General features: G+C 29.7%; 1 protein-coding gene across 5 annotated transcripts in view; it reads left to right on the forward strand.

Annotated features, from left to right (window-relative positions):
• Positions 1-377: 377 nt before the first annotated feature.
• LOC111638464 (exocyst complex component 6B-like) overlaps positions 378-25,977 on the forward strand; it is a 63,842-nt gene continuing 38,242 nt past the window's right edge. For 2 of the 5 annotated variants that reach the window (XM_023384186.1, XM_023384187.1), the window contains exon 1: positions 378-699. In XM_023384186.1, coding sequence (XP_023239954.1) covers positions 449-699 — 251 coding nt within the window. In that variant the 5' untranslated portion in view covers positions 378-448. Of the gene's footprint in view, positions 700-5,176; positions 5,357-25,977 lie in introns of those variants that run through there. The other 3 variants (XM_023384188.1, XM_023384190.1, XM_023384185.1) reach the window with 2 other exon arrangements.

The following is a 25,977-nucleotide window of genomic DNA, read 5'->3' on the forward strand; positions in this document are numbered from 1 at the left end:
CAGGAACGAACATATAAAGGAATAGTTTATATAATGGAAACATTTTATGCTTTCATTAGATCTCATTCGATTGGAATCGCTCTTGCATGATTCTGAATACAGTAATCTCTGGTTGTAAAGCTATAAAATTTCATATTTGTAAAACGAAAATTGTCATAGAGTGTTATTTGGAGTAAAAAAGACAATAGAATAGATTATGTGAAAACTATATTTTATTTTAAATTTCTATTCTTTTTTCCTTTATGTTTAAATAAATAACTGAAATAAATTTATTTGTGAATAGATTTATTTAATAGAATTAATTGATAAAACATCCGAACAAATGTAAATAACTTAGATTATCAAATATCGACAATCTCTGTTGTATATATTTTATCGTGAAAATGAGATAAGAAATAACAAAGTTCCGTTATAATCTGTGGTTTTGGTGTTCGTAACTTTTAAAAATATGGAATTAGACGGAGCAGTGTCTTCTAAAGCTTTGGTTGAGCAGAATGATGTTGAGATAGTTAATACGAATGGCAATTCGATTGAGTTGAGAGTGACAGTATCATCGGACTCGACAAACAATGTCGATTTCCGTATCTATTTGGATAAGAATAAAGAACTTAAAGATGGAACTATTCAACATCTTCATGAATTATACATATCGGAAATTGAAACTGCGGATGGTTTTGTAGGAACGGCACCTACTATCAGGTAATTTAGAATATTTTCATATATTATTACCCCAATGCTATTCATATGAAGTACTGTACCTGTTTTGTTTCAAACGAATTTTGATGAGTCAGATTCAGATTTTGCGTAAAGCGTTTTGCCTTACGCAAAATCTGTTCCTTTCCTGTTTATATTAAATAGAAAAAATGCCTTATTTTTGAATTTTTTAAAATAGTTTGCGCCTTATGGATAGTAAGAAAGCCTTTTCTTTCCATATAAATTGTGATTTCCGGCAAGGTTCACAATACGACAACCGGTTGGTGAGGACGGAATGCGATATATCCTGGACGAACCCATCCATGAAAAATTTCTAAGATTGCTTTCCTAGATTCGATCTTCAGAACGATATGTTAGCTTTACCGCCTCGGCCATCCCGCCGTCAAGTTTTTTTTTTTTTTTTTTTTATAAAAACTAGTTCATCAAACTAGATACAAAAAAGATCATTCGTGTTGCAATATTCAGTTATAATCTTAGTTGCAAGGCTTTAATTTTTAATATATATTAAGAATGTTACTTTCACGTATATCTATATAAGGTATTCTGGCATTTAATTTAACTGAAAGAGAAGGATGGATCTTTAAGATTCAATAAATATGTTTTGAGATCCACTTTTCATTGAAATTATACTTTTAAAAGTCAAAAAAATAAATGACAAATATCTCACTACATGATTTCAAGTAGTTAGAGGGGCATCAGCCTACCGGTCTGGAGGATTTCAGATCGGATCCAGGCGAACAACTCAGAAATTTTTCATGGGCGATCCATCCAGGATATGTCAAATTTATTCTTAATGATGAAGAATAAATTAGCCCCATTCGTTAGCCCCATTGTGGGCAAGGATGGCCGAAACTAACATGACATGGAAAAAGCCTTCTTAATGCCCTTAAACAGAAAGAGTCGAAAATGAAAAATATCTTTTATTATTTTTATTTAGTTGTATACGAATAATATTNGGCTCTTCGGTCGCATAGCGATCAATAAACGTCTCTCGGAGAAAAAGCATTTAAGGCAGTAATCTCCATATGAACCAAGGGTGTAGAATAACTGGACAGGATGAAAACTCAAGACGTCTGTAAGATCCGCCAGTTACTTTATTGTTTTAATTGGATATATTTGTTTTTTTAAGGAATGTTTTAATCTGACGGCCTAGTAGCCTCTAAAGAAAGGTCTTGTCGTCGAAGGTATTTTGAAACACGTGATTAGAATAAATGGTGGTTTTCAAAAAAAAAAATTTTTTTGGACAGTCTGTCTTTTCTGATTAACTTAAAATTATCATCCGGCAAAATTCTACAAATTCGTTTATGATTATATTTCAAATTACACTGGCCACATGCCATTTTATACGACGAACAATCCACTATATATTAGCAAAATACTGTAGTTTATCGCTGCCAACAGAAAACGAAATTGACACAAATCTAGTTTCCGCCGTCGCCGTAGCGGCATTATTTAAAACTAATGCTCGCTTAGGGACTAGACCAGGGGTGGCCCAAGGTCTTAGATTGGGCCAGACCCACAATGGGGCGGCTAGATACAGGGGCCCTTCAAATGTTGGCAATGTCACGGCAATATATACATATATTGGTGGCATGACATTCTCTTCCCCCATTTTTCCCATTCCTTATGTCCTTTCTTCACACTGCTGTATTTCTCTTAATTCGTTAGTGTTAGCAGACCTTGAAGACCATATGAAAAAAAGTGGGGTGTGGCTGTATCGGGGACACGGCCGTGTGTTTTACGTGAATACGTGTACGTTAACGGGTAATATTTTCTTTGAGCGTATTATATGTATGTCATAATCGTAAGAAGTCCTTCAAATCTCCATGTTTTTTTACGTTCCCGGCACCTCTTAACTTATCATATGATGTTTTATGGGTATCACTTGATTGCTCTTGAGAAGCCCTTTCCAACCCTATGCGATTTCTATATTTTGATTTGGCTTTTCGACGAGTATAGTCCTACATTGTATTAAGTTTTCTTAATTTTTAACAATATATTCACCATAACTATTCCACACTAACATTTTGTGTACGCAATCGATAAATATTGACGAGCGCTGTAAATTGAAACTGAAACGAGCATCGTAACTTCTCCGAGTCAAAATATATACTAAACGGAAAGTATGTGACGCGGCGAAACGACCTCAAAATGGGGGCGCTTTTCCCTCCGCTGCCGCGATGCGTCACAGTCCCCACTCAACGTAATGAATTTTTTGATCCTTTAACTATCGAGTGGTGTAATTAAATTTTTGATGTAGATGACAGATATGTAGTTGCAATGCCAAACTGTATCCCCCGATTTTGTTATCATCAGTCTTCCGAATTGCCTCCCACCACGGAAGCAAAGTTAAAGACGTATTTACGTCAAAAATCACTTTAGTACGATTTATGTATTTCATTTTTGCAAATCACTGTGTGCAAACAGGTTTTTTTCTTCTGAACAATGAGTTAGTAGGTCTTTTTTATTATCAGCAAATTCAAAGACAAATATTACTAAATTTTGCTGCTAGATAACCTTATGAATACTGCACATTTTCTAATATATCAATATATACGTATATACATTTAAAAATATATACGGTGGTAAGCTAAACACTCAATTTTAGATGTCTGTTTTTCGGAAACGCTTGAGAAGTGAGTTCTATTATTTGAATAAAAAACTTTTTTGTGTTTAGGGTTGCTTTCTGATCAATAACGTTTAACATGTTTAACAATAACGTATTTTGCATTCCTTAACCCGTCAAACAGAAAAAGAATTTTAAAGTTCTACTGCATTAGTTTTCTCAAAGCAATTAAAATTAATTTTTTATGCAAAACGCGGGTAAAAATATTCATTAAAAATTTTTAGTCGCACCAGAATTTCTTAAGTTCTTCAATTTTTCTATTTTTTAAACCCAAGAATAGTCAAGTTATAGAAGTGGATTAATAAATAACCAGCCAAAAGCAATAGCACAGAATTTAAACATATTATTTAAACGGAAATTACTCCAAATGCTCAGACACTTATCCTACTATGATATAAACCTACTAAGGCCGGATGGCTGAGCGGTCGAGGTGGCAGCCTACCGCTCTGGGGAACCCGGAATCGAATCCGGACGGATCAAAAAATCCCCAGGAAATTTTCGGAAGGTGATNAACCCAAGAATAGTCAAGTTATAGAAGTGGATTAATAAATAACCAGCCAAAAGCAATAGCACAGAATTTAAACATTTTATTTTAACGGAAATTACTCCAAATGCTCAGACACTTATCCTACTATGATATAAACCTACTAAGGCCGGATGGCCGAGCGGTCGAGGTGGCAGCCTACCGCTCTGGGGAACCCGGAATCGAATCCGGACGGATCAAAAAATCCCCAGGAAATTTTCGGAAGGTGATCCGTTCGGATATGTCGGGCCCCATCCCCTCACCACCCGGTCGCTCCATTGTGGGCCTGGCCGAACCCATAATGAGCCTGCTATAAGAGGCCCTCTAAGTGCCAACAGGGAGGAAAGAGTATTGAAAAAAAAGGCATCCCGACTGTTGTATGTCTCTCGTGCTTGTCAATTCTTCCCGAATTTTTTTGCCTATACCTTAACCTGGGCAAGAATTAGGATGTATGGACCATACACCTGTTGCATTCACTGATGAATTGCAGTAGGTCCACAATCTTCAGCGACTGGGAACTGATTACACCACATTTGGACACTTCCAATTTCCTCCACGATCACGCAAATGCCGGAGTTTTACTCGATTAACGTAGTCGGGGAATTTATTTGCCTCGAGGGACCAGTTTCGAATTTATTATAAATGATAATTTTTCACCGAAGCTCTTTCTATTCGCTTATTTTAAATAACTATCGATATAATCGGTCGGGCGGACCCGATGGATTTTAGAGTACAGTACATCAGTGATATTCTCGATCAACAAATTCAGCCGGGTCCAAAACAATCGACGACTATATATACAAGATTTCTCACGGGATAAGATGTAATAACTTTTATAATCCAGATCCAGTCGAAGCATATTTTCTCAACGAAATTTATTATTATAATATTTCCCAAGCCATTTTTCCCCCACACATGACAATTCTTACCGCGATTTAGCTTTTTCAGTAATTACGCATTGTCCGCCTCCCTTAATAATGGATTTGTCTCTGATCACTCAGCCATTTGATTGCATGTACAGTACAGTATGTAGGCGGGAAAAGATGCAAGTCCTTCTCTATCCAGGATTATAACGTATACGATATATACTTAGATTTTAAACAAAACTCTTCCCAACGCTGATTTTAAATCGCTTACCATCTCTTCGCACTCATATTCAATATTCTTTTCATTTTTTGGAGTTTCTCAAGCTATTAACTTACTTAATCTCGAGAACGGANAATTATTCAATAAACAAAACGACAAACAAAATATTATATAAAAGTTAATAAAAGAACCTTTTCAATTTTAATCGCTTCCTTTTTTTGAAAACGGAAATGGTTCGAAGTGCATTAATGACATCGCGTCTGCTTTGGTGACGTCAGTGGCCGGTTTAAAATGGCGGATGATGTTGTTGTTGTTGTTGACAATTCAATCCACTCTAATGCCGAGCACGAACATTTATTGTACGAATTAGAAACATCTGATACGAGCAGTGTCGGTTTAGTTATCAGGTAGGATAAACATAAATCGCAACTTTAAAAAAACTCATTTTTTATAAGTCAAAGTTACTTCGCACGCATTGGCTCTGATCTTTAGGCTTAATTACAATTATTACATGTTAAAAATTTATTATGCTTTATTGTAATAAAGTATTATGATGCAATACTTTAAATAAGAGTAAAATAATTTTTTTAAAAATTACAATTATTTTTTTTAATTTGAGAATAATGTAATAATCTATACTCATAAATGTAACATGATCCCATAAGTAATCTTTCATATTTATATTATTTCATGTCAGATAATAAAGTAATAATGAAAATTAAGTGAATGAGCTTTAAATAATATAAAGTTGGTTTCTTTAGTTGAAATTTTTCTTCTGATACAGAATTTGATGCACTTTTATTAATTTATTAAATTTATTCATTTCAACATAAAGAATTAATAACAAAACCACAGTTTTTTTTAAAATATTGTCATCATTACTAATTACCACTGAGGCTGTCTGGTATTTAAACATAGCATATTTTTTTTTCCAAACAAAATTCAACTTTACTATTATTAGACAGTCTAAGCAGGGGTGAAAGTAAGTTCTCTGTCGTTCGGAAAAAGTAAGATACTTGTTCTGGAGATTTGGAATGTTAATGACAATGAAAAGTCAGTCTGTGCTGCTGCTAGACTGCCTTCCTTCTTATGCATTTTGTTCTATTAATGCCATCTTATTTTATCTGTCATTTTTTAAATATTTTTGTAAATAATTGCATATCCTCACTTTTCGACATCTCCTTTACCCAGGCAATTCACTATATGTCATCTAAGTTGTACTCCTGGTGTGATGATAAATTTTAATTTGTATTCAGTAATATAGTATCGTCAGATATTTGTGTTGTTGTTAATTTTGACATTGCTACGTTTGAGTTATTGTGATTTGTGCTGATCTACTTTTGTTGTTAATTGCCGTTTTTTCAGAATATGGCAGAGATGCATTGTTTATTAACCCTAGCAATATGTTTTGAAACACTGACTTCATTTTCACTCATCTCTGATCATTCAACAGACTTCAAGAGTTGAATATTGAAAGTTTTGTAATTTCTACAGTTGTTTAAATGCATCATAGGATAAGCCATGGTTTTTACAATTATATTATTATAAATATGCAATAAAATAGAACACAGAAAAATGCAAATGCACCTATTTATATCTGTACATGCAGTATACAGAGCAAATATTTATTATGACATCATCACAATGCCAGGCTGTAATTTTTAATCATATTTTTAATATATTTAATTTAAAATATATGCTCTCCATTTCAGTAGTGTCTTGCCCCTGTACATCATACTTTTCCTTTAACAATAGAGTTGTGCTGGTCATCTATCTAATAACATTTAGAGGAAAACTTTTGAGTTGAAATAACATGACATGCAGTTTGCATTGGAAGTTCATATATAGTTAATCAGAACCTCCTTCCCCTAGGGTTTACATATCTTTTCTTGGATTTCATCTATCTAACTTTGTTTTCGAGATTAAGGAAAAACGGACATTGGGATTTTATAGGTCTACAATTTTTTAAAATTGCAGCCCAATAAATCTTGTTTTTACATTTATTTTATTATTTAAGAACTTGAATATATGTCTTGTCATTTGCTTTAATTTTATTTAATCTTTATTATTATTTTTTTAATGTATCACTTACTATTTATGCTTTATCTTTAATGTTGTGTTGCTTTTAATATAATAATTTTACTAATTTTTCATAATCCTTTTTTACAAAACTTTTAGATCTTAACAGTTAATAAAAGTTGATTTGATTATTAACTTTTTAATAATAATATTTCAATGTCATTACTGGACTATGTGATTCAAAAGTTTCATTTTATTTTAATATTTATTTGCTACATATATACATCTTAAAAAGTTGAAATGAATTATGATTTTGTATAAAATTTCATAAACATTTTAAAAATTAATTTTAATAATAAATGTGAATGTAATATGATTTGTTTCTAACTAATGATTGAATCGAATTTATCTTGGTTATTTTTTTAATTTCTGGAGATTCTAATTTGATATAAGAAAAACTAAGAAATTAAATCTATTGCTTTGTTTACTTAAAAGCTGATGGAAAAAATTAATTTTTTAGCACTTCAAATAATAATATTATGTACCGTAATCTAATTTTTTAGAAGTTGCAAAAAATACTTTAAGGATTAAAATTATAAAAAAAATTTTCAGCACAAACTATAAAATTATTTTAAAAATTTTTGACATCAAAAAGATAATCTTTGTATGTTTAATTAATGCAGATAAGTAATTGTTAACAAAAAGTTGTGGGGAAAGTATTATTATTTTTTCACTAACTGTCATTTTACATCTTTTTATAGTCAATTTTTTTATAAATATTAATTTAAAGGAATTAATGAAACATTTTTTATGATGGTTTTGATGAAAAACTTTTTAGGATGGACTAAAAGGATGGTAAAGATGAAAAGTTTATTGATAAAGGTGAAAATAATCAGTTTTACATTAAATGAAAAATATAAATATTAAATCACATAAAATGTCATTTTTAAAATGTGATTCAAATTTTTCTGCATCATAAAAACATTAACTGTACAGATTAAATTCTTTAATTAAACTTAAATTAATTAGAAAATAGTTATTTAAAGGTGTTCCAGTGTCTTACAACAACTTTTAATTAAATTTTTAATTAAAATTAATCATTAAATTTGTCAGTTAATAGATTAAATTTTTATTGAAGTGATATATATTTTAAATTATTATTGTTAAAACTACATAAATTTGGAGAACATTGATTTAAAATTTTTTTAAAAATTTGTTTGTATAGGTTTTCATAAATATATTGAAAATAGAGGTAATAGTATGGTATTGGTTTGAAAATTTAGTATAACTGAATGGTTTAGTGTGTTGTAACAGTTTGGATTTTTGATATTATTGAGAGTTGAAGATAAAAAAATAGATAAATATTTGCTTTATTTGTACTTTAAAATATTGTAGCTTATTTAGTTCACTCTGAACAGTTGTGTGTTTCTACAATATTTTTTGTTGTCCTTAAACAAACTGGTTTTCTTTTATCTTTGTTATACAAAGATATATATATATATATTAATTAATGAAAATGAATTCTAGAATTGTTAATGACTTTCTTTTTCCTGTTAGTTTTTCCTCTACGTAAATAAAATTCATTTAACTTTCCTAATGAAATTTTATAAAAATTTATTTTTTAAGTTTTTTTATACGGGAAATTATAAAAAAATTATTTCAGTCAACATTCAAAATTCATTTTTAGACTTGTAAATTTCTTGGTAACAAGTAATATTTTAAATATAAAAAAAAAATGAATATAATGATTTAAACTTATACTGTTTGAAAAAAAAAAAATGGATATAGTTCACATAAAGCTGTAACTTTTTAGAAAGATAAATAGCATTTCTAATTAAAGAAAACAAGAATAAATTAACAGTTTCCATTATTTTTTAATTAAAATTAACAGTTAGTTCATTGTAATTTTTAATGATATTTGTACTTTTTCATTATAAAAGTTTTAGATTTATATGAATAGTTAAATTTCATTCAACTAAATCATTAGTTGCTATAGAAGAAACTTAACAGTAATGTGAAGATCATTTAAAATAAATGTAAAATGCTTTATAGGAAATGAAAAGAAAGTTTTATAAGAATTTGTTTAAAAAGTGTTGAGACAGCCAGAACAACTTACATTATGCAAGGTAAAAAAGAAAAATATATATTAGGAAATTAGATAATGTAGATGAAATTGTCTATGATATAATAACTGCAGTCTTCTAACTGTAACACTGTGTTGAGTAATAACTGTCCACAAAAAAACCTTTATCAGTGTTGTGTTCGTTATAATATCTATCCACTAACGTTTTCGATCTCCACCGAGGTATTCTTCAGGAGCTGACTAAGTGTTGTCTCTCCTTGACCATTAGAACGATGTCGTCCAAGATGTAAATATTGCACGTATCACATTTCACCCCTCCACTTGTCCCCATTTGAGTTCCTCGAATAGATAGATAGCTCCATACCTGCATGATCATCTCTTTGTCTTTAAAGTTGATACAGGTGCCCCCAACGTTGGCTTTATAGATCTCTCAGGCCTCCAGGTGAAGTTGTGATCAATTTGAAATGCCTGTCTGATTAATTTGGTGTTCGGGAAGTCCGCCTGAATTTCAGGGTCGCTAATGTACACCGTCAAGGCGATGGTGTGCCTGTTATTGTAACGAACACAACACTGATAAAGGTTTTTTGTAGACAGTTAGTAACTACAGTTCTTTGTAATTTCATATTTATCAGTATTGATCATATTTTTAGAAAAAGATTAAGTGAAAACATATTTATATATCTATTTATCTTTGCTAATTTCATAATAAAAAATAAATGAATAAACACACTCATTCAAATGAATATGTTTTTTCTCAAAGCATTTTTAATTTAAAATATTTTTAGAGACATTTTTCATTTTACTAACAGCAAATTAAATATGATGAGAAAGAAATAAACAAGACTTCAAAAAATTTAAGATGTTCGATTTCTGTAAACATACATTTAAATGACTAAATTATTTATTTTAAAACAAATTTAATTTTGAATTTTAGCTAAAATGTTTCGATTTAAAGGAATGTAAAGGCATTTATAATAACTGTGCAAGTTTATTGATCACAGCTTTGGAATTTTATTACATTAGATTTTCTAATTAATAAAAGTGAAAAATTTTCTTCTTAAACTATATAATTATTTGTGAATTTTTTATAACAACTGTAATAAATTTATTAAAATTATTAATCTTTTATATTTCTGTAATGACTTGATTCATCATATATAATTTTGATTTTTGATTAATGTTTAATAAAAAATAACTTAATTTGAATTTTTATTCATTCTATATTTAGTTTACTTTTATTTCTTATCAGTATAAGGTGTTGTCAAATTAAATATAATGTTAGAAAGATTTATAGACAAAAAAGATTGTAAATTCCTTTATTCCTGTTTAAAGCAACTTCAAAAGTGCAAAATTATGCTTTTGATTTTTATTTTATACCAGTGTAATATCTGTTATATAATTTTATAATTTCTAAACTATTCTTGAAAACATTTTTTTAAACAAAATTATTTTAAGATTTGAATTTATTGTTGAGGATGTAATGATTTTTATTCTTTATCTTACAAAAAGATGCAGATTTATATGAAATAGCATTTCTTGAGTTTTTATGTAAATAAATATTTGCATAAATTAAGATCAATTATACTGTAAAAGTATATTGAAATTTATGATGAATGCATTCCACAAATACATAAATCTTCATTGTTAAAGTTTTTTTGGCTTGTTTTATGCAAATAAATTTTAACTTGCAATTAAAATTTATTTGTATAAGTCATGTTACAAATTTGATGATAGTGTCTTTTTATAATTAACATAAAATAGATAAAAATGAAATGAAATTTTTTACAAAAATATATCTGTAAAAAATTGTCTTACATTTAATTGAAAATTATCTGGATAATTTTAAAAAATATGCAAATTAACTTTGCTGTCAATTTTGTAATATTTTTATTTTGAAACTTTAAATATTCAACTTACATGAAAAGGTCAGAAGAGAAATACAGATTTAATGTTTTGTTAGTTTCATTGCATCCTCTTTAGATCTAATTTGATACTGCAATTTTTTTTTACTTTAAACTCGAATACAGATTAGAATGAAATGAATTCTAATACACAATAATTTAAAAAATATATTATGGGTTTAAATATGAAGATTATATCAATTTAAATTATTTTTCACTGAAATCCATAGGTCCAAAGTTAGCCTTACGTGTTTTGATTCATTTGTTTTTCTTATTCTTTATAAAAATATATTGCATCATTTAAATTTTTATAGTGTAAGATTTATTTATTGTTACTACTTATATTAGAAAATTATGTTATTTGAAAATGGCATAAAATAAAACTGCATAAATTGCATTTATTTTTGGAGTTGATTATACTAAAATCTTAAAAATTATATATTTAATATTAATCTTTAATCATTAGATTAACAGCATTTCATTTGAATATAAGAAATTGTCATGAGAGTATTCAAGAAATAAAAATAAAATGATGTTTTTTAAGTTCTAATATTTATTAAAAATATTTATATTTATTATTTATTTTGAATAAATGCAATCCTAATGATTCTTCTAAGCCTAATTAATTAAAATTTAATTTTAAAAATTAAAGTAAACCCACACTAACTAGGAATAATAAGAGGTGAAAATTGTCCAAGTTTATGAAAGACCTATTAGTGGATTATTTTCTCTGATGATAGGAAAACAAGAAGCTAGATATACAATCTACAATTTATTATGATTGTCTCTAAACATAGTTTTACTGATTTATTAGGTTATACTACAGAATTTATTATTACTCAAAAGAATTTTTAATCTTACAATGTAAGCAATGTATAGTCTTTAGTAACTAATAGTCTTTAGTTTTAGTAACTAACATTAGAAGCAGTAGAGATCTACAGGGTAAACAGGAATGGAGCCTGCATCAACACATATGCCATTCATGTACCAAATGCATAGAAATACTATCTAGACTCATAATATATGTCATATAAGATACCTTGCAGCCTTTATTTGAACATATTTGAAACTTTTAACATTAGAACTCAATGACATTCTATTTATAGAACGGTTTTTCCATTCTAGAGTTCCTGACTAGGGCCTATGAAATAGTGGCCAAAAATGTTAGAATATTGAATTTCTTTGCTGGAAATTTTGCATTGAGGTGTAATTTCTTAACTAATAAAATATAATAATATGATGCATGGTATTGAAATGAATATCAAAAACACTTATTAATTTTAATTACCAGTATAATTTGCTTATAATTATAATCTTTCTATTGCCAATAAATTTTAAATTTCAGTCGACCCCCCCCATAGCATGGTAGATAAGTTCCTGTTTTTATGAATTCAGCTTCTAGGAGTCCAGCCAATCACAGCCCGGCATGTATGCAGTTTACGGACTACGGCTGTTTGAAAGGTTTCTTCCATAAAATTAATCGATTCTAGACTAATTCGACTCAACATTTCCAAAATACAGTATGTATAATTTTTTGGGAATAATCCATATAAACTATGCTATAAACAAAAAATTGTAGGATTACTTACCGAGTATGCACCGTTTGACTATGCCGTTGCTTAAATTAAGCTTGTTTTCGTCATGGAGATTGTCATCGAATGGCGCTCGCGTGCTTCCTGACAAATTATTTTTTTTGCGAAAAACTTGCCAAACTTTTAGAGACATCATTAATATAAATATAATTTTTATGGACATTAAATAATAAATGGTTTTTGGTAGGTCTGTTGCTCGTTTAAACTCATAGGTTTGTGCAATCCTGTTGCGACATGAGTCGGAGATGATGTTTTACCAAATTATAGGAGTTTTTTTAGCATGTTTGTACGAATACTGTCGCAATTTTTTCGCCATGATATAGGAATCCGAACTATAGGAACCCGTGTTATAGGGGGTCGACTGTACTTTATAATTTTTTGAAAAAAATTGTCTGAGTTGGCAAGGTTTGAGTTAGGGGGACTGTATATATGAGGCCAATAATGAATTATTAAGAAATTTTGTTTTAATTTTAATTATGAAAATAATACTAACAAACCATTATAACCCAGCTCCTATTTTCAACTAAACACAAAGTACTGTACCTGAAGTGATTTAACTATCTCGATATCTTAATATCAAGGTAGTAAATCACTTTACTGTTATTACAGAGAATGAGCCCTTATTAGATAAATAGTGTTCAAATAATAGTAACATTGTTTTGTTTTGATTAATATGTATCTAATAAATAGAAAAACATCACTACCTTATAATTGATCAGGAAATCAATAACTTTATCATATAACTTCAGATTTTAATCTTTTGATGCACTAAACATTTTAAATCAATACAATTTCATAATAAATACTTAGAGAGAAACTAAAATACTCTATGTAGATACAGTTTCTTATACACATAAATTGAATAGTTATAATTGCAATGTAATTAAAAAGTAGTTTGTAATTTTTAGTTTATTACTCATGTAAAGATCAATGTAAATGGTTTGTTTGTTTGAAAAACTGAAATAAATTTTTTTATAGTTTTTGTTCAAAAAACTCAATGAAAATTTGAATAAGATGATAAAATTTTTTTTGATTTGCAATGGTTTTTTTACTTTTCTGATTATTTTTTGAAACAGTTTTTATACTTTATAATACACAGTCCACTTTTGGATATAGACTTTGGGATAGGTGAGGTCCATTTGTATTGAATGTCCATTATGTTGAAAGTCTGCTAATATTTGTGGTTCTAATGAAGCAGGAAAAAAACAACTAAATAGTTTATAAACATAATATAAACAAAATAGCAACTAAATTAAAACACTGTTAATTATAATAATATTTTAGTATAAAATATGGAAAATAACAATAATGTATAATGAAGTGTATTGAGATGTTTACTCATGAACATTGTCCTACTGGTAATATTGTAGCAAAGTACAGTAGCTACAAAGTACAATTAAATGCTTAGATTAAAACAGTTAAAAATAATAATTAAATGACAACATATTACTGTTTTTATTATAAAATGCCATAGAGTTGTTCAAATTCTTGAAATTACTTATATTATGTTATATATAAATGGCTTCAGAATTAGATATACTGGACTAGACCAGAATAAAGTCCTAAGTATTTGTGATCATTACATTGAGAATGAACTCTATCATGTCAATGTAGCATTGATATTTTGATGTACTGTTGTATGTTAACATTGGTACATTTCATTTGTGGCACCCGATGTGAGATTCTCATCAAACTTCTTGAGAATAACATAAAGGTAAATAACAAATAGAATTAAAAACACTAAACCTATAAACCAGCAAATTTTTATAATAATTGCAACCCACGACATAGATTATAGGACCGTCATTTATGACAGGAAATTAGTCACCCTTTACAAAGAAATATATGCAGGAGAAATAACTTTTGTTTAGCATTCGTAGAAGTCCCTCAATTTCTTTTCTTCTCTACAATGCTAAAGACTGTCCAGACATGCACCTTCAACCAGGCATTTACACTATCCCTGTCATCAATCATAGATTCAGCCGCCGCTTAGGTGCTACATAAATGCATAACATATACTTAACATAACTTAGGCAATACATAGGTGCTACAACATGCCCTTTAAACACCTGTCTCAAAGAACATCAGACATCCATCACTAAAGGATTAGCCAACACAGTGTTGGCTATCTATGCCTTTGACCTCAACATTGATGTGGAATTCTGCAAAGCATGTCTTTTACATAACTCTTCCAGGCAACCCTTTCTCAAACATCTTGAGCAGGTGGAAATATATAAGGGCACCCGCAAAAAAACCACTATTAATTTTTGCGATGTTGACTTCTTCCCCATAGAATGGAAGTCTTCTTTGAACTATAAATCTTACCACCTCCCACTGTTTCTCTCGTCTTATGTCACCCCTCTGCAGACGTGTTCGGCAATTCCCCATTTGTTTTTCAGCATTTGGCAATTAGTTTTTCTGATGATGCCATTCAGTACAGGTGAAAACATTTGCAATTGTTATAAAAAATTTGCTGGTTTATAGGTTTAGTGTTTTAATTCTAATTTAACCAGTTTTAAGTGGCAGTTTTCTTAAATAACAAATAATTGCATAGGGAAAATGCATACTAGCCTAAAAAAATGTCTTCAGAATACATTTCATATATGCATGATAAGTATAAAAATTGGCATCATTTATTACATTTTGAGATTGTAAGTTACAAATTAGTTTAATAACAGTTGTAATTCTGTTTTAAAAATCAACACTGATGCTTTACACATTCAGCAAGAAGCACTTTAATGCTATTGCTTTAACTTTTCATATTCAATGATCATTATCAGGCCATAACAAACAGAATAGAAACTGAATATCAAATAGAACAATAGAAAATTATAAAATAAACATTTGTAGAAAGCATTAACCACACTGATGTGCAAAACTTAAGCAACCATTGTTTTTTACCATACCTCTGCAAGAAATCACTTGGAAGACATGAAATTCAGAATACAGAGACTGTATTTTGTACTAAAAGGATGAAGAAAGCATATTACTGCAAAAATGAATAGAACGCATACAGTATGGAATCAAAGCCTTCTAATTGTAGTCTTGCACTGCGCATGCTAACTGCATTTGTTTCACATGCCTTCATATCACCTGTGATGTCTTCTTTTTGCATATGAATCACCTTTATACTGAATTGGGTGTTTATTGTACTGATTAACAAGCCCTTTTCTACAATTTCATGGCTGTCTGCTTAAAAATTACATCGTTTCTTAAGTTTTGTATGTCAGTGTAGAATAACTTATTTACAAATTTGAAAACTTTGAACACTAATAGAAATAATAATTTAATGGAACATTACAAAAATTTAACTTAGTTTATAAAGAATATGTTAAAATCAAGTACACATTCAGACTCATAAATAAAAATATAAAACAGTATAACATAATCAAAGTAAATTACTGTTTATTCATTAGAGTAATAGGACCTTGGAGATTAATGAATCCCATAGCAAAACTTCCATGTGTTAGAATTATTATTGTCATCATCATCATCAAATATATATTCTCTACAGCTGGAACTTCTTTAAACAAATATTTCACTAACCTTTAGCATATGTGATGGAGCCTGAAGTGTCAGTACTATGGGAACAGGCCAGATTGATTAAAAATATACTAAACTCAGATAAGTTGAGAACACTGGAGGCATGGAAAACATAAAAGTTTGCAACAAGGAAGATGTATAAACAGTAAGGACGCTGAAATGATTTCCAATGCATGGAAAGCACTTGTAGACTATCCGATACAGGGAGATAGGTTTTAAGAATGTACTACAACAACATGTATAAGTTCCACAATATTTCGTATATTGGAGTCCTAATGTATAATTTTTCTGGATAATTTACAATGAGGTTTGAAAGTGGTCATGTTTGGCTGTTTTGTTCGTTAATGACAATAAAAAAAACAGACAATTAATTAATTTAAATACTAATTTGTTCTAGAGAAATTTTCTTTTCCTTTTTAAAAAAGTGTCCTAAAAAGTTTGACTAAAAAACTCGTCATTGAAAGCCTGATGGCACTGAAAGAGGCTGAAAATGTTTGCTTATTATAACAAATTGCTGGAAATGTGCTAAAGGTTAGTGCAATATTTGTTTATTATTAGCATCCTGACACAAATAAAACAAATGATTATATAGATATTGATTATTAAAATTATTAAACATTATTCTTGGTTAATTATTTTACAAAATTCAACAAGAGATTTTTCTATCTCAGTGCATTAAGTGATTTTATAAGATATGTGTATCTAAATCAAAATGTAAAATGTAATTTATGTCAAATTTAAAATCTTTGTAAGCCAAAATTAATTTTTTATTAAACAAAGAAAAATATTTATTATTCAGCATAACTGAAGACGAAATAAAAACTTTATTATGTCTTCAGTTAAAAATGTTTCTGTATCTAATAATAAAAAGAGTAGTTGCAAAATGTTTGAGTTCGCATTGTAATATCTATATCTAATTACGCTTATTGTCTGAACTGTATTCTGTAATTTATGAATAATAAATTTGATAAATTGTAACATCTTTTAAAAAAGTAGAAATTATTAATATGATAAAATATAATTAAGATTCTCCAAATTTATATGGTTTTAGTCAAGAAAGAAAAGATGATAGTAGTAGTTAAAGGAATCATAAAACAAAAAATCTTTAGTAAATATACATGTTTTTGATTATAAGATACAATTAAAAATATTAATATCATATTTTTGGAGTTTATAGTAAAAGTAAAATGTTAAAATTTTTTAATTAATGGAGTAATGAACTAAAATACAAAATTGGAAAATGCTTTTGAACTAAATACTCATCTTTCAACTCTCTCTCATAAGTTCCTTCAGTCATAAGACTGGTGGGCAACACTCTGGAAATGTCTTCTCCATCTCTCCCGATTTGTTGTCGTCTCTCTGAGCTCACGATAGCCACTTGTCCCCGTATCCCTCATCATTTGCCTGATGTAACCTTGTCTTGGTCTTCCTCTGGGTCTGGTTCCCTCTATTCTACCCTCTATGAGCATTCTCATCCATTGACTATTCCTCATGTTATGGCCAAATTACTTCTAATACAGTATTTTCCGTTCCTCTTTTACTAAATCCAATGCTTCCTTGTTGGTTTTTCTCTCTGACCATCTTATCTTTTGGAATATTCTCCAACACCACATTTCAAAGGCCTCCAATCTCTGCTCATCTCTTTTTAATAATGTCCATGTTTCTGCTGCATATAGTGATATACTCCATACATAAATTTTCAGTATGCGTTTTCTTAGTTTTGTATTCATGTTTTTCGAGGTTAACAACTTTTTTTTTTTTTTCTAAAGGCCTATTTTTGTTTTAATTTTTCTGAGCACCTTGCATCTTATGTCAGTGTTTGTCCCAAATATCTGAATTTTTCCACCTGTTCTATCTCTTTTCCATTAATAACTATATTCATTACTGTAGGACTTCTAGAGAATGTCATGCACTTAGTTTTATTAAAGTTTATTTTTATGCCATAAAGTTCAGCTGTCCTGTTTATATTTACTAACATTTTTTAAAGATCTTTTCTACTAGTAGCCAATATGGCTTGATCATCAGCAAATTTTATGGACTTGATGTATTCACCATGTATTCTAACTCCCTTCGTATTTTCCATAGCCTCATTCATCATTTCTTCTGAGTATATATTAAATAAGTCAGGGGAAAGTAAGCACCCTTGTCTTACTCCTTTTTGGGTCCTTATTAAATCTATTATGACAGCACCAATTTTTACCTTTGCTTGCTGCTCCAAATATAGTCTTTCTATTAAATTAATAATCTTCCCTTCAATTCCAATTTTTCTTAATATGGTAAAGCGTTTATTCCATCTTACTCTGTCGAAAGCCTTTTCATAGTCTATAAAGCATGCATAGAGATTTCTCCCTTGGTTTATGACTCTTTTGCCTAGTATTCTCAAGCTGGCTATGGCATCTCTTGTTTCCTTTTGTTTCTGAAACCCAAATTAGTCTGGTCCAATGTAAGCTTTAATTTTATCTTCAGTTCTGTTCTTTATTATCTTTAATAGTATTTTTGAAGCATGGGATATTAGGCTTATTGTGCAGTATTGACTACATTCTATTGCATTGCTATTTTTTGGTAATGGTATCATTATTGTTGTGGAATAATCCTTAGGCCATTCTCCTTTCATGTATATCTGGTTGATTAGCTCAAATAGAGACCTTTGCAAGGTGTCACCGTCATCTTTAATAAATTCTATTGGGACTTGGTCTAGTCCTGTCAGCTTCTTATTTGTTATAGAGTTCAATGCATTTGTGAATTCATCACATAAAATGGGGAGTTCTTCTTTGTTGATTATCGGGATTTTTTTGTCTAATAGTACATCATTCCAATACAAGCTTTCCAATCTTTCAACTGAACCCATATATTTCAAAGGGCATTACTATGACCTTTGATAATTCTACTTAAATTTGCAATCAGGCCAAAACTTTTTTGGTGGGTTTTCCCTGACCCCAAACTATCCTACACCAAATTTCAGCTTTGAACTCATATGCACTGCAATGCAAAAATTCAAAAACATTCTGCAGTCTTTCCTGGATATCTTGGAAAATCCTTTCCCAATCTTGATCAAATAAAAACTGTATGATACAACTATTATAAGGGCTATATCTATTATTTTTTTTAGATTTTTACATGCATGTTTACTATGTGAAACAACCGAAACAGAAATTGTTTGAATTTTTGCACTCCCTAGCAAAGCCTATTACAAGCTGAAAAACACTGTCTGATTGATTGTCTGCAAAGTTTCTTTAATTTATGTTGATGGTAAGATACTGTGGGGTTGGGAGCCCTTGTGTGGGGTTGGAGACACCACTGTAGTGATGTGAGCCCTTAAGGGGGTTAAAAGGTTACGACCCTCGCTTTACCCGTGATCTGTCAGGATGACACGAGAAAGCCTTTTCCGTATGGGGGTCGCGGTTTGCTAGACGCAAAGACTCACACAGAGACCGTATTTCCACAGTTAACGCGTTTATTTGGATTAGAAAACATGCTTACAATGAGTTACACTTGTCGGATCTTCGATAGGCGTCCGTCCAAGACAGTTCGTCGAATTGTCCGTAGGTTCGAGGTTCGTCACACACACCAAAAATCCCGGGAGGAGAAAGTTCGTCTCCTCACCCGCCGTGGAGGTCTCGGAAGTTTCGCTGTTCCCTGGAGCTGGAATCCTTAGTCCTCTTCTTCGGAAAAATCTCGGAGTGGATCCGTCCTCGGGGACTGTCGAAGTTNATATATTTCAAAGGGCATTACTATGACCTTTGATAATTCTACCTAAATTTGCAATCAGGCCAAAACTTTTTTGGTGGGTTTTCCCTGACCTCAAACTATCCTACACCAAATTTCAGCTTTGAACTCATATGCACTGCAATGCAAAAATTCAAAAAACATTCTGCAGTCTTTCCTGGATATCTTGGAAAATCCTTTGCCAATCTTGATCAAATAAAAACTGTATGATACAACTATTATAAGGGCTATATCTATTATTTTTTTTAGATTTTTACATGCATGTTTACTATGTGAAACAACCGAAACAAAAATTGTTTGAATTTTTGCACTCCCTAGCAGAACCTGTTACAAGCTGAAAAACACTGTCTGATCAATTGTCTGTAAAGTTTCTTTAATTTATGTTGATGGTAAGATACCAAGAAAAATTAACAAAACATGTATGTTTGGTTTCCTATAGGATATAATCACATTTCCATTGGAATACCATTATTGAGTGGAGCAAAGTGTAGCTCTCTTAAACTCAATGTTTGTGTGACAGTTAACTTGTCCAAAATTGCTTAACTGATTTAAATTATCTTTTGTGTACAAGTAGAATCCATCTTGGTCTAGATCATGATGCAAATAGCATTTAAAATTTAACCTGTGGTCAGAGATATACAAGGTCAAAATCACAATGTTAAGTTTATGAACAGAGTTCTCACTAAAGCACATACTTGTCAAACTTCAATCAGTCTTTTTGGTTACATTGAAATACATTGATTTCTGTCGGGTTTTTCATTTATAATAGACAAATTATCTAAAACTTTGCTGATTTATATTTTATAGTATATTTAAACAGCCCTAGAAATTTTCTAAATTAAAATTTAGGCTAAATTTGAATTGATAGGTCTCCTAGGGTACCCCTTGAGTTAAAGTAGAAAATTTTTGCTGCCAAAATTAAATTGTATTGAATTTATTGAATTTAATTTTTAATCTAAGATTTTTTAACAGTTCTCACTTATTTGAGTTGTTAAAACATTACTATTATCTGCTTGTTTTTTTAATATTCCTTTCTCTTTACATTTACAGAAGTTCTCAAAAAGACCAAACAAATTTCAGATTTGTTATACACCTATTTGTGTACCCTATAAAAAAACTATGTAGTGTATACTAGGGTTTCTCATTTCCCAGTCTTTTACTTGTCCCGGGATTCCAGGATAAAAGTGAACTGTTTCCCGGGATCCTGGGTAATCCTGGAAACAAAATTAATTATTTTTAAGATATACAAAATATGATGAAATCAAATGATATAATTATTTTTTGTTTTTTAAAGTAATTTAATACATTCTGTAACCTCCAAAATCATATTAATAATGCTATGTAAGATATATATTAAAAATTACCTTTGAATTATGTAGAAATTTTCACAAACAGAAAAAATTTATTAGAGTTTGCTGGAAACTGCATACAACAACAACAACAAAAATGCTTTGAATTGAATTAGAAATTAAAAAAAAAAAAGAACTTAGATCAAACTTAGAAGGTAATGTTCATTTTTTAAATAAAATATAATACAAAATATTGTAAATTTTTATAAGATTTTAAAAAGCAAAAATGGTCAATACTTCGATCACTCAATCTAATTCTTATTTTAGTAATGAAAAGTCTTGTGCTACCAAGAATGCCCTTTCCGATTCAATTGATGTGAGTGGAATCATGTTTAATGCATTTAAGAGAAGACAAATATTATGTGTTTTTCACCTGTATCCTGAAAGATTTCTAGTTTGTTTTCAAGATTGTAGTACTTCTTTCGTTCTCTAGTATTCTTGATTTGTCTACCTCGACTGCTTTAATAGAAACATCATAGCCCAATAATTTGGCAGTTCGTTTGTCTTTAATAATCAGGTTATGAAGAAAAATTTATGCTTGCAGACTTCGTACTAGTTTGTATCCTTGCCCAATTCACACAACTTGGCATTACGCTGTTATCGAAGCTACTGGGCATGGTTAAAAATTAAGACAGCATAAGTGCAATTATTTCAGATATTACAGGTAAAGAATTTTGAGTCCTGCCACAAATAAGCTATGTATTGATTATTGATCATTTGTGACATGCCATAACAAGCAAAAATTTTAAAAATCTAATAAGTAGGTTTAAAATTAATAAATACAAATGTATTCTAGTTTATGAGTTAATTATATTTTCTATTTGCAAAATTTCCTCAACCTTAACACAAAATAAGAAAAAAGTGAATTTTTAAGAAATTTGTGGGATTTCCCTGTTAAAAAAACAACCAGAATCCCATTTGAGAAACCCTAGTGTATACCTACATATTCTAATGCCACAAAGAGCAAGGTGTCTGGTCCACATGGGCAGACCTAGTATGCTATAGGAAACTGAACATATATTTTTTTGTTAGTTTTTCTTTCTATCTTACCATCAATATAAATTAATGAAAGTTTGCAGACACATAGATCAGACATTGTACTTTCAGAGAGTATATTTTAAGCTTTTAATTAATTAATTAATTAATTAACAGGTTCTGCTAAGAAGTATAAAAATTTGAACAATTCTTGTTTTGTATTGGTTGTTTCACGTAGTAAATATGCATGTAAAAATTTGTATTAATAAAAAAATAATGAATATATGTAGTTATATCATATAGTTTTTATTTGATCAAGATTGGCAAAGGTTTTACCAAGATATTGAGGAAACCTCTGAAAGTTTTTGAATTTTTGCATTGCAGTGCATCAGTGCATGAGAGTTTAAAGCTGAAATTTGGTGTGGGATAGTTTGGAGCTTGGGCTGACTCTCCAAAAAAGTTTTGGTCTGATTGAATATTTAAGTGGGAATACCATAGGCCATAGTAATGCCCTTTTTAAACAACAACTAAGCATAGTTGTCTTGTCACTGAGAACATAAAAAGAATTATATTACATCCCTTGAAATTTTTTATATGGATTCTTTTATATATGATAATAATTTCTAATTATGCAATTTTTCTTTGATCAATCATTTCAAAAGTTAACATAATGGTTAGTCTTTCATATTAAATATGTTATTTACTAAACTAATTATTAAATCTCTAACTGCATTATTAATTACTACATTCCACTATATCTTTAAAATGCAGTCTACTTTTGTCTAGTTCTCTAACGTTTTCGGTCTAATTCATAGACCTTCTTCAGGATTGATGTAAAAAATTTTAAAAATTTGAACTTTCCCAACGGTAATTCGAACAACGCACGTTCTATAATCTTCAGATATTCGATCGCGCATGTCCATTAGCTCTTTATAATGCCGCCGCTCTCCATGCCGTTGCTATTCTACTTGACTCTCGAAAATTTATATTTAGCCCCTTTTTTCTGTATTTATAAATGTGCCATGCCTCTGCATACTTTAGATGTCGTATATTAGCAATCTTTTGTATAATATCCGCCTTGCTCCATTCGATTGTAATCTCTGCAGGATCCGCGATAGCATAATTGGCCAAAGCCGTGATCGGTTGTTTAGATCTTATATTTTTTTCGTGCTCCTTCAATCTTTCTCTTAATGATCTCTTTGTGGCTCCTATATAATATAACTCTTTCTTTAGCCTTTTATCATGCAACGGTATTCTGTACACACCTGGAACTAGCCTCCTGTCTATTATTTACTAAACTTTCTGCATAGAATCTTAACACTTTGGCTGGTTTGACATCACCTGGATTGAATTCTAAAACTGACTTGATCTTATTGTATTGATATTTTGTTTTAATGTTGTCTGTTTTAAGCTCACATTCATCCTCCATTCTTGATATCAGTATAAGAGATAAATTGATTGACCGTTAAGAAACCCATAATAGTCAAAGCTGGAATTACCACTGTATGTAAAGACACTGAATACACTTTTCCAGCAATTAATTTTAATTAAAACAAATGTTTTTAGCTTGATTGATAAACCTTCATCAGGTTTTGAAATAGAAATTCTATTTTTGGAACATAGTATGTTTTTAAAAAATAATTGTATTCTTGATTATCAAAAGAATTACAATAGAAATAAAATACATTTAAATATGAAAATAAAAATAAAACAAAAAATAAAATAGAATGCAATTAAGAATAAAAATAAAGTAACAAAAAATAAATGAAATACTTCAACAGGCTATGATGACATTTGTTTTAATTAAAATTAATTGCTAGAAAAATGTGTAAGGTATGTTCAGTGTCTTATGTATCTTATACATAATTCTTAATGTGTATATGTTACTGTGAAAGACTGATATCTGGCAAATGTCGAGATTCTCCGGTTAATGTCAGCATTTACACAGTCGTTTCGTGTATGTACGAAATATTTGCTAAATATCATTATTTCTCACTTACACCAGCAAATGTCGACATTCAGCATGCACTGATGGTGAATGTTGAATAAAAGTATTTTTATTACGTTAAGTCAAAAATGCAACTTTTTAATATGTCGCACAGAATTTGAAGATACAGGAACCATACCTCCTACATTATTTTTTATCATTTATTATTATTTTTTAAATTTGAATATTGACATTTTTACAATTTTATTTTAACAACATTAATAGTTTTATTTTAAGAATTACAAAAAGTTGTTTGAGATCAAGGATTCAATTTATGAAATAATTACACATTTTTTATAATACTGAAAATTTTTCAGCTTTATAATTGAAGATATAGTTTTATATTATCATTTTTAACTGAAAGCTGTTTAAAATTTGCTTTTTTCCTTCAAACAAATATATCTATATGGAAGAAATATTTTTAACTATATAGACAGTATGTGTTCATACTGGTCTACAACAATTTGGTGGCAATCAACTTGACAATGGTGGCAACCTGACAAAGATTATTTTGAAAATTATATACAGAATACTTTAATCCAGCATCATTGGGAGCAGAGATAATCTGGACTTAGCCATTCAGACATTAGCTTTGTATCTTTTTATCAATGAGAATTTTAATCATGTTTATAAAACAAATTTTGTTAATTTATCATATTTATTTACAAATTATTTTGTCTGAAAATAAGAAATAATATTAACTACAGTATTGTGCAAAAAATTTACAGACTAATATTTTATATAATCACTGGCTACATGTGCCTGATGTTTCTCATGCTTTTGAGAGAAGTTGGGTTGGGAGGGAGTGATAAAAACAATGGTCTTAGTAACTAAAATTTACATTTATTGACCTGAATTATTTATGATAATGAAACTGCAAAACACAAAAAAAAAAAATTGCTTGGGCTTAAGCTTAGAGGGGATGGGCTTTAGAAGTGATTTGGGATGGGGATTCCACAGTATTTTTTCTAGGGTGTTGAAGAATATTCATGCAAAATTTAGTATGGATATGTTGAATGATATGATAGAACCCTTTACCATACATATACATGTACATATATATTTTGACTTTTAAACTTTTATATATATACTAGCTGTACCCAGCTTACCACAGCAACCACAGTACCACAGCAGCAGTACCACTGCAATGCATGGCCGGGTGGCCATGCGTTACTGTGGCTCAAAATGTACCTATTATAAATGTATAACATTTTCCGTGGGAGAGAATTTCAAAAAATCCCTTCTTAGTGTACATTCTCTTGACGTACCCTATTAAAATGCAATAAAAAATGGAAAACACATCTAAAATAGTATAATAGAAGCCAAGTTCTTCATGGTCAGCCTTAATTTTGTTCCTCTCCCCCACAGGGGAATTTTGACATCTATATAATATTAAAAACATGAGCGTATTTGAATGCAACATTTTGTCAAAATTTCAAAGCAATTGGTTAAGAACTTTCGGAGATTTAAGATTTTGAACAAATGAACATTTACATTTTTATTTATATAGATGTATATAGTAGATTGTAAATTCTGCATTCAATGTAGATTGGATATAAAATAGGAAAAGTAATGATGTACAATTTTACTGTACAGGTATACCTCAACTTACGTCATTTCGAGTTACGTCGTTCCCAATTATACGTCGTTTGTCAAAAAAGTATATGGAAAAATAAAAATCAAGTTTAAGTCATTTTATTCGACTTTACGTCTGTCCGCCACAAATATTGAAGTCGTAATATCACTAGAAAAATGTTTAAAGCATATAAAATCATATTAAAATATATACATTTACAAGTATGTACTGTATTTACAGTACTGTACATGCATTCGTAAATTTAGATTACTTTTTT

The sequence above is a fragment of the Centruroides sculpturatus genome, unplaced genomic scaffold (genome assembly GCF_000671375.1).
Source record: "Centruroides sculpturatus isolate CEXI.00-Female unplaced genomic scaffold, Cexi_2.0 scaffold1204, whole genome shotgun sequence".
NCBI classification, from domain to species: domain Eukaryota; kingdom Metazoa; phylum Arthropoda; class Arachnida; order Scorpiones; family Buthidae; genus Centruroides; species Centruroides sculpturatus.